Here is an 11,086-nt window from a genome sequence, read left to right on the forward strand (position 1 = left end):
CTAAATAAAGAGCTTTTTATATTGCAGAACCCTTTATATTATTGAAAACTCTTTTAATAAAAAGCTTTTTATATTTCAAAATCTCTTTACAGTTTTAAAAGCTTTTTCAATAAAAAGATTTTTGTATTAAACAGATTGTTATATTACGAAAGCTTTTTATATTAAAAAAACACTTTAGATTATTGAAAGGTTCCTTCATAAAAAGCTTTTTATGTTATAAAAACTCTTTATAATATTAAAAGCTTTCTTATCTGATGTAATGTCACAACACGACAAGTGTGCATACAAGCAAAATTTATTTTCACGATTCGGCGATAATTTCCACCTTTCTGTGCAACGGTATTAATCATAGCACCTCGCCTCGATGACTGTCGTTTAATCTATCGTATGATGATCGTAAACACCTTTTACTGAAGCGAGATTCGCATTCAGGTGTTAACACATTCGCAACCAATGACGTAATTTCACGTTATTATCAAATCTGTATCCTATTACCTCATACATAGTCACGCCATTTTCTATTTATAGAAAAGTAGATAACTTTGCGATTAGATACATCGAATCTGAAAATTCGACTAGGTAATTTTGTAATTAATTTTTTACATAGGTATGAACAGGAAAGTGAAATTTTCACAAAAAATAAAATATAACACGATTAAAAATAACAAAGTGATCTATATTAAGGGGTTAGATTCACGTAACGAGCGCGAACCTCTAAATATGTACCAGACATGAATTTTGAGAACATGACAAACAAAATAATTAATGCCTGTGCTGGTGTTAATCCTGGGATATTTAAAAGGATAATAAAATAATTTTTGAAAAAAGATGTAACTGACATGGAAAAATATTAAAACTGCGCTAAAAATTATGAAATAATATCTAGTTAATTTATGCGAATACTTAACAACTCTAGATATAATTGCTTAAAAGTATGAAATAATTTCTGCTTCCTTTATTATTCAATTATATTAAATAACCTTTTCAAAGACGACGCAAAATTACAAATTTTTAATTCTTAAAAAAATGATTATAGTCTGAAAATGCGTAGTGTGATACAACAGAATTATTTTCAATACCTTTGTAACAATGATATCATTGTTAAATGCGAATATTAGATAAATATGTGCTTTATGTACGGAAAAAAATATTCTGTTCTACGTTGAAACGGTGCTTCCTTTGAATAAAAAATTGTATTTCACGGTTTTATAGTTGTTCCTTTAATGTTATTTAAAATATTAATAAAAATTGTTAAGAATAAGTGAAATTTCACTATTTTATAGTTGATATTTGAATATTATTCAAAATATTTAGTAAAACAATTGAAATATTTGCAATATTAATTGAATGAGTATTATTTGAAACATTAATGAAAACTGTTAAGAAAAATTGTTTTAATGTTATTTTAATGTTACTTAAAATATTGATAAAAATTGTTAAGAATAAGTGGAATTCCACTATTTTATGGTTGATATTTTAATATTATTCAAAATGTTAATTAAAATAATTGAAATATATGCAATTATTAATTAAACGAGTATTATTTCGAATAGATATTTGTTTTATATTTAAAAAAAAAACGTTTTAAAAGCTTTTGCAATATAAAAAGCTTTTTATTAAAAGACCTTTCAATAATATAAAGGGTTCTGCAATTTAAAAAGCTCCTTATTTAGGAAGTTTAACATAATGTAAGGAGCTTTTGCAATATAAACAGTTTTTTATTAAATGAGCTTTCAATAATATAAATAGTTCCCCAATAAAAAAAGCTCTTTATTTAAAATCCTTGACATAATATAAAAAGCTTTTGCAATCTAAAAAGCTTTTTATTGAAAGAGTTTTCAATAATTATATAGTTCTCCAATATAAAAAGCTCTTTATTTAAAAACCTTTACACAATATAACAAGCTCTTGCAATATAAAAAAGGTTTTATTAACTCTCCTCTCGTACTTGCCACCTAAAAAACGCATTTATCAAGTACAAATAGGAGTATTACTCTCTTAAAAAAAAAACGTCGTTTTTATAACCAAAATTTATTCTTATTTATAATCTTTGTGTGATTTCAGTCTTCACTGTTGCAAAAACGTAATAATGGAACTAATATGTCGATCGCTTTTGACTCGACTGTAGGAGATGAGGGTTAAGAAAGCATTGAATAGTATAAAGAGCTTTTGTAATGCCGAAAGCTTTTTATTAAGAATTCTTGAAACAATACCGTGTCTTTGTAATCTAAAAAGCTTTTTATGTAACAGCTTTAATCTATGTAATCCATAGTGCTTCTATAATATAAAAAAGCTTTCCATTGAAATCTTGAAAGCTTTATAAAAAGCTTTTCATCGAAAATATTTCATCAAAGAACTCTCTTTCCTGAAAATATTGTTTAACCTTGCTGAGTGCTCCTTAAATCAAAACGAGTGTAGAAGTAAACTTAAACAAAATGAACCCGGTATCGAAAACCTTTGAGGTTAAGACAAAGAAAAGTGAAAGTACCGTATCGAAAGTTACTTCATCCCGCGTAATCTACAACGCAAAATAAATAGAAGTAGAACAAAATTACAATAATAATGGCTCGATGAATTTGCACGTGAAATACGAGAAAACGAAGATTTTATTTAATGTTTTCTTCGTTGGAGAAGATAGAACGAAAGTGGTACCAAACGACCTTCTCAACGCAACGAAAAGAATCGGAATCAAGTTGCGCGAATATAAAGGCAAATAAATTACACGGGCACGGTAAAGTTGTATCTAGATTTTTTCCGAAATTTTATCTCGCGGAATCCCTACGCGGAAACCAAAGTTATGTTCTGCGCACTCCACCGCGGTAATGGGAATATATCTCTGGTCGTAAGATTAAAGTGCGCATAAATGTTGAGTACGGACAGAAAGATGAGCGTATCCGCGTTACACGTGAACAGTGGCGGCCATGTAGAGGCGACATAGGCGGCGCTTAGGGGCTTACGCAATTGTATTATAATTTTTTTTTTTTGTTTAAAGAAGTATTTTAATCTAGAGCGTCAATTTTTAGTTCTTTCTGAGGATTTTTTTTTTAATCTATAAGGAATGTTTATAAAGAGTTTTGCACCCAGATATATTTATTTACATTTTAAGAACATATATGATATTTTTGCAGATAAAAGTAATCAAAATTGAACGTGGTACAAATGATATTGTACAGTCCCTCCTGAAAAAAATATTAGATCTACCGGAAAGTTCTGTCCGTTTTTAAAATAGAACAAAATAATAAATTTCTCATACCTTGAATAAATTTTATTGAATAATACAATTTTCATCATTATTTATGACATGTTGACAGGGTGATTGCAATTTGTATATTATTTTTAACGAATACGCGCATGCTTGTTGAAACTTGCCGTAACCGGAACGGACAGAACTTTCCGGTAGACGTAACATGTTCGTGATTGACATGATTTCGGCTGTTCTGTTTATCTGAAATGAAAGAAATCAAGAAACATCTTCATTAATATTAGCTTTGCTATGGTCCGAACTAGAATAATTATGAATTATTGAAAATTCATAAAATGGCAGCACTTTAAAGTTTGAATATCGGTTTCTTCTATTTTTGTTTGTTCTTAGTGTATTACAAAAAGAATACTTAGAATAATCAGATTTTGAAAACCGTGGTTCTGGCGATAAAGGCACTTGTGCTGCAGATTCACTCTAAATTTAAAGTCATTCGGTCAACTAGAACTTGAAATATAATTGCAACTATTTCGATAAATATGGTTACGAGGAAATCGCGTTGAAAGTTTTTCGTACCAAATACGTATACAGGGTGTTCTAAGATTGATGGAGGTCCTTGAAAGGGGTGGTTCGGGGGGTGATTTGAAACAACTTTTTCCTTAGCGAAAATGTTGTCCGAGACTTCGTTGAGGAGATATTAACAAAAAAACACCGACCAATCAGAGCGCGACGATGCCGGTGGACCGCCCGCGGTAGCGTATGAGCGCAGCCGCCTAGCGCATAGCCACGTCTACCGCGGCTGCTCCACCGACACCTTCGCGCTCTGATTAGTCGAGGTTTTCTGTTAATATCTCGTTAATAAAGCTTCGGACGACATTTTCGCTAAGGAAAAACTTGTTTCAAATCACCCCCCGAACCACCTTTTTCTAGGACCTTCAACATTTTTAGGACATATTGTGTTGTACAAAGAAATTGTATATGTTATACAATGCACATTTTATATGACACTAATGACGATAAAATATTACAAGAAAATAATTGAATGCCGAGTGCATTGAATTGAAAAAAGCGTTAACTAACATTTTTGGGACACCCTGTACACTATTTCCAGCCCATATTTCTTAGCCTATCCTTAATCTATCCTCATACTATCCTTATCCTATCCTTAAACTATCCTTATGTTAATATTAAACTTAGCCGTCGGCCGTACATACCAAAAACGTATAATTACGATTGAGATTCAAACCCAATCCTCGTTTACTTGCTTCTTGAATAATGATTGTCACTTTAGCATATTTTACACGATATTTATATTGCCATCGAACAAAACTTAGTAAAAACTGCAAAGAAATTTAAAATTCAGTATTCAAATAAACCCGGAGTTAATAACGACGTTGGGGGCACCGTTCTCTTTATACGTCCTTGACTTCGCTAATTTTCCGAATTCAACAAAATCCTTTCGCAGATATACATTGTATTACTGTGGTGTGTGCGTATGTGTGAATGTGTGTGAATATGTGTGTATGTGTGTGTGTGTGTCATTGCGTGAAGCCGACACGGGCGAGCACTATTATGTTGTTTTGACTCACATAAGTTATCGATTTAAGAGAATCGAAAGCTGACAGCGGCGACCAGGAAGAAGACGAAAATTGTGTTGCGTTGTTTTGAATCGGTTCGGTTCGGTTCGGGAGTTGTTGTGCGAGAACCGTGATCCAAAACTGCGTGTTTTTTCCTATCCTTTCTTTTTTATTTTCTGCAACAAACATATTTTAACATATTCAATTATTCCTTTCCTACATTATTTCCTACATTACTAAAGCTCTTGGAAGTTCTATACTAGAAACCTTCATTAATTTAACACGCGTCTTGTACGAAAGATATTTCGCATAGGCCCGCCACTGCACGGGAATAAGAAGCGTTGGGAATAACGTGTCCGCGACCCATGAAATATCGAGGAGAAACGGACACGTACGCGATGGGAAACAACGCGATACGATGCACATCCACGTAAACTGCATTGCTTCGGGACCGTTACAATGAGCATAAGAATGCTTGGTTTGAAACGGTCGCCCGTTCGGACTTCAGACATCGACCAATGGAAACAACATTCTTCTTCGATTCGTGCAAAGTTACATTCCGCGGGAAACAAAACAATTTAATGGGTGTTTCGAAGAATGGCTTATATTAGAAATTTTTCAAAGTCGTTTTACTCAACCAACTATGATATATTCTGTTGTTTTTAATAATCGTTAATGGTCGGCGTGAAGATAATATGTATAGATAAATATGTAAAGTGTAAGGTAAAATTGTAGAAGGTCCCTGTGCTGTACCGGGTGGTCGGAAGATCGCTAGTCGATCATAGTAACACTAAACTAATTCTTATATTCAATATATAATGAATTATATACAATTATTTTATGCAATATGCAATTCAGTTACACGTAAAATGTTGTTGCATTTAAATGAAAAAAGTGTTTTTAAGACTGGCCCCACCACAGTAGAAGTATAGTTATAAATGAACGTCGAAAAATCGGAAATTTAGCCACACTGTTTAAGATGAATAAAATATTTTTTTTGAATATTGTGCACATATACACCAAATATAAAACAAATATTAAATGAACATGAATTAAATGTGCTTAGAATATACATGAAATATTCAAAACACATTCAGGGAATATATAATAGAAACAAGATGTATGAAATGTAAGTTTAATATTCGTACAAGTAGCACAAAATATTTAATAAATATTTTTTTCAAATATTAAAGGAATATATTTTTAGACACACTGTTTAAGTTCATGAATAAAATATTTTTATCGTTAGGTTCAAAACACGAATCCTAAACATTATAACAACAACAGTGCATGTCACTTAGAGAGGGAGGTAGATGAAACTTGATTGCAGTTTAATTAATACAGTTTCTATTTTAACTCTCTAAGGTGCAACATTTCACTGGTAGGTTTAAAACACAAATCCTAAACGTTATCCCAAAAACCATCCATGTCACTTAGAGAGGGAGGTAGATGAAACTTGATTGCAGTTTAATTATTAGAGCTGCTATTTTAACTAAGGTGCAACATTTCACTGTTAGGTTTAAAACATGAATCCTAAATATTATGCTAAAAACAGTTGATGTCACTTAGAGAGGATGATAGATGAAACTTGATTACAGTTTAATTATTAGAGCTGCTATTTTCACACTCCAAGGTGCAAAATTTCAGTGATAAATTCAAAACGAATCCTAAACGTTTTCTAAGAATATTTACTAAAGTGCCGCCAAAAAAGATAATAATTGAATCTTTTAAGAGTGTTAAAAGGAAATATATCAATTGTTATCATTTCTCAGCAAACTTTTTCCAATAAAAAGCCTACTTTGCACGATGATTTCATTCCAATTTTTAGTTCACATTCAATTCACTTAAATAAACTAAACATATCTAAAATTTAAAAAACGATCGGTCGATCAATTTTCAAATTTCCATTCCCACGAATTGTAGGAATGTAGTATCGAAAAAATAAACAAGATATCTCAAAGATCTCTCTACGAAATGATTCCTAAAAATCACCAAATGTACTTTAAAACATACCTAAACTACTCTCAAAGTTAAACAAAAATCAAGAAAACTTTCTCTTAAAAAAAAAAATCACGAAAAACACTTAACACGTTCGTCGCCACGTCACCCAGAAACGGGTGACAAAACTTTCTATTAAGGAACTACAAAAATAAATTTCAAAGGTCAGACAATAATAAAAATAAATCTGAACAGATTTCGTGAATTTGCCGACGTTAAAAAATTAAATGCTACGAGAGATGTTAAATTATCTAATGTACAATAGTCTAGACAAAATTTTAAGTATATAGAAATTTTCACGAGTTTTAGCTTGGCAGGCAACGTGTTAATACTTGGTCTCCTGATATGACTTCCCCTCTTAATTTCAATTAATTTCGACAAATGAATTTTCACGCATCCGAAGAAGCGGAAGTATAATCCTCCTCGAGTAACTTCCTTCCGGAGAGATCAAGCAGAGCACTCGGTGTACAGAAGTCGACGTAATAAATGGACGTTCAATGTGCGTGCTCGAGAACTATGAAAGACAATCTGGAAAACCGCGGGGCGTGATAACGTAACAATGTGTAGTTTTCCCACACGTCTATCCAGCACCGATAACGAATAAATATCGGGTCGTAAATTAATCCGCCTCCGTTTTCGCTATTGCTATTTGTGCTATTAGATTCACACGCACTGATGTACTCTATGTGTATGAGCGGAACACTTCATCCTCGTTTTTCTTCTTTTTCCTACGTAACACGCAAATAGATCGACGGAGTTGAATGTGTAAATAAATGAACACTTTTGCAACGGTATTGCACATCGAAAACGCGATTGTTCTCTTATCAGCTAGAAGTCTGCCACATTTCCACGTAAATGCTAACAGGTTTAGACGGGAGTTACTTAGAAATCATGTCAGATGGAATGCGGGAATAATGTAAACGAAGAATGAAACTCGCAACGTATCCGGGTAAATTTTTAGTGAAATGCGAAGGAGAAGTAATTATTGATAATTATTTTTAATGCAGTTATTTGAAGATTAAAAAAGTACCAATTTATGAATGGTTTATAATGAATTATTTTTATCGGAACGAATATTAGAAATAGCTATTGGAAATAATGCAGTTCGATACAGTTATTCGAAAAATAAAAATAGCACAGATTCATTTGAGATAATAGCTATCTGAAATAATGAATTTTAGTTGAAATGAAAGTATGAAATAATTCTTATAAGAATTTATTTCACTACAGTTATTCGAAAAATAAAAATAGCATCGATTCATTTGAAATAATACCTATTTGATATAATATCTATTTGATATAATAATGAATTATTTTAATTGAAATGAAAATAAGAAATAATTCTTACAAGAATTTATTTCTGTACAGTTATTCGAAAAATAAAAATAATATCAATTAATTTGAAGTAACTGTTACTGGCACTTCAAATAATTAATTATTTTTAGTAAAATTAATTTAATTTACTAAAAGTAATCTTAGTAAAATTTTTAGAAAAAAAAAGAGTAATAATTGAGAAATAATTGACTTCGAATCGTTATTTTCAACGCAGTTATTCGCAAACAAAAATATTACCAATTAATTGAAAGTAATAGGCAGTTCATACATTATACATATATATGTATATATTAATTATTATGCATTAGTACGTAGTAATATTCTTTAGAATAATAATTCAATTAGAATTAATTTTTAACCGACTTCGAGAAGGAGGAGGCTACTCAATTCGACATGTATATTTTTTTCTTAATAATGTATTAATATCATATATTTATTATGTGTATGTGTATATACATAGGTATACCCAATATGTGTATATAAGTGTGTGTGCGTGTGTGCGTGTGTGCGTGCGCGCGCGCACGTGTGTTTCACACCTCCCGAACCACCTATTTCAAGGTGTTACAACATTTTCGGGACACCCTGTATATGCAGAGTGAAGGCGAGTTGAAACAACTTTTTCCTTAGCGAAAATGTTGTCCGAAGCTTCGTTGAGGAGATATTAACGGAAAACACTGACCAATCAGAACGCACGGATACCGTTGGAGCGGTCGCGGTAGGCGTAGACTCTGCGCTAGGCGGCTGCGTTCATACGCTACCGCGGCCGCTCCAACGGTATCCGTGCGCTCTGATTGGTCAGTGTTTTCCGTTAATATCTCTTCAACGAAGCCTCGGACAACATTTTCGCTAAGGAAAAAGTTGTTTCAAATCACCTCCCGAACCACCCCTTTTAAGGTGTTACAACATTTTTGGGACACCTTGCATATGTTTCGGTATTTCGTAATAACGAAAATTAAATTAATTATTATTCTAAAGAATATTACTACGTACCAATACATAATTTTGTTGTATTGCATCTGCCTTTGGATTTCTTTAACTTCCCCCTCCCCTCCCCTCTCCCCTTCCAGCCCCCACCTCATCCCCTCCAGGTTCTTTTGATTTCTCCATTGTCCATTTTAATTTGGCTGTAACAATTTCTCGCAAGATATTCTCATGGCTCGTTACTCCCAACGTTACTTCGACAAATAATAAATAGTAAACGATCGTAGCGTATTAGAAACGATTCCCGTTGTTTCGATCAATAACGTAACGCGAGACGAACGAACGTGCATTCGATACCGCGCCTGGTGTTTCTTGTACCAGATAAACGTTATACGCGATGCGCTGCAAGAAAAGAACTCGTTGTAACAGTATAGATGTCGGTGTGGCACCTCGTGTAATCGCCTCGTTCGTACGCGTTCACTGTCCGCGTGTTATGCAAGTATCGATAATGAACGGAATACGTGTTATACCCGACGTGATTACTAACCAGCGCCGAGGAATCGCGGTACAGTTGGAGCAAAACGTATTTAGATACGCCTTGACATCCATTTAAAAGCATCGATGTGTTTTCCACCTGCGTCATCGGATGCGAATTTCTGAAGAGTCGATGACTCAGTAAACGTGCCATTTAATAGCACCGGATTTTATGTTGCTAGGAAGCTGACTATAAGCATTATCGTTCTTTTTTAGACTAGATCTCACGGCGGTGATTTCATCGTGATTCATAAATTGAGCGGATTGCCATTTTTTAACATCGTGCGTTGGTTGATCGATGTATGATGTTACGTTATTACGAAAATTGAATTCATTCTAATTAAAGATGTAAGACAACAAAATCTGTATATATATACAAATTTACATATACATTATATAATACATATATATATAATAGATATGTGAGATTAATATATTCTTAAGAAACTTAAATTAATAATTATTCTAAAGTATATTATTACATACCAATACATAATACTTAATATATGCATATAGTATATATACATTTTTTAAACTATAATTTATAATTAAAAATATTAATAAATAATTGTAATTTACAATTATAACTATTAATATATAGGCTACACCTATGTATATACATATTATAATTTATAATAAATATATGAGATTAATACATTCTTAAGAAACTTAAATTAATAATTATTCTAAAGTATATTATTACATACCAATGCACAATAAAATCACTATGCAAAAATAACTTCACTGTGCTTCCACAATTACACAAGATTTGAGTATTCGTTATCGACAACTATTAAAAAAAGAAAAATATCAGCTCACGAATCTCAGACACCAACTACATAGTACCCTTTACAGAAATATGTACTGTGAGCTTCGAAAGAGAAACAGTTGAAACTGTTAAAATGGAAAAGAAAAGTAAATGCTCCGACAAAAAAAGTTAAACAAACAGTCATTAATTCCGACAAGCCTTATCTCGATGCATCATCGATATTAACTCTGACCGAAGTAAACGTTACTATTTGCATTAAGGAAGGGAACTGGTTTCGCTCGATCTGCAATCAAGTAAAAATAGAAACCACGTATAAATTGTAAAACACGGCCCCGTCAAAGTTGTACGGCTGTATTAAAACGAAGATTTATTACTGTCGAGACTTCGTCAAATCACCATAAATGTATTTTCTAGTCATTGCTTCGCGTTAACCATTTTCTTTTCAGCGAAACAGATAATAAATTAATAAAATTATTAGCTATTAAAATTTTTCTAAATATTCTAAATATTCTAAATATTCTAAGTATTCTAAATATTCTAAATATTTTAAATATTCTAAATATTTTAAATATTCTATATATTCTAAATATTCTAAATATTCTAAATATTCTAAATATTCTAAATATTCTAAATATTCTAAATATTCTAAATATTCTAAATATTCTAAATATTCTAAATATTCTAAATATTCTAAATATTCTAAATATTCTAAATATTCTAAATATTCTAAATATTCTAAATATTCTAAATATT

General features: G+C 31.7%; 2 protein-coding genes across 9 annotated transcripts in view; one reads left to right on the forward strand and one right to left on the reverse strand.

Moving 5' to 3' along the window:
• LOC128875311 (uncharacterized) overlaps positions 1-9,998 on the reverse strand; it is a 10,753-nt gene extending 755 nt beyond the window's left edge. The window contains exons 1-4 of one of the 4 annotated variants that reach the window (XR_008456789.1): positions 9,578-9,998; positions 4,789-4,952; positions 4,414-4,539; positions 2,468-3,445 (exon numbers count right to left, since the gene is read on the reverse strand). Coding sequence is in view for 2 of the 4 variants with exons in the window: in XM_054120789.1 (XP_053976764.1) it covers positions 3,266-3,445; positions 4,414-4,539; positions 4,789-4,965 (483 nt within the window). In the remaining 2 variants the exon portion in view is untranslated. Of the gene's footprint in view, positions 1-2,467; positions 3,446-4,413; positions 4,540-4,788; positions 5,271-9,577 lie in introns of those variants that run through there. The other 3 variants (XR_008456788.1, XM_054120789.1, XM_054120790.1) reach the window with 3 other exon arrangements.
• LOC128875310 (putative phosphatidate phosphatase) overlaps positions 1-11,086 on the forward strand; it is an 84,140-nt gene that overhangs the window by 10,107 nt on the left and 62,947 nt on the right. The gene's annotated exons all lie outside the window — the stretch shown is intronic.

Source organism: Hylaeus volcanicus, chromosome 4 (genome assembly GCF_026283585.1).
Source record: "Hylaeus volcanicus isolate JK05 chromosome 4, UHH_iyHylVolc1.0_haploid, whole genome shotgun sequence".
Taxonomy (NCBI): Eukaryota; Metazoa; Arthropoda; class Insecta; order Hymenoptera; family Colletidae; genus Hylaeus; species Hylaeus volcanicus.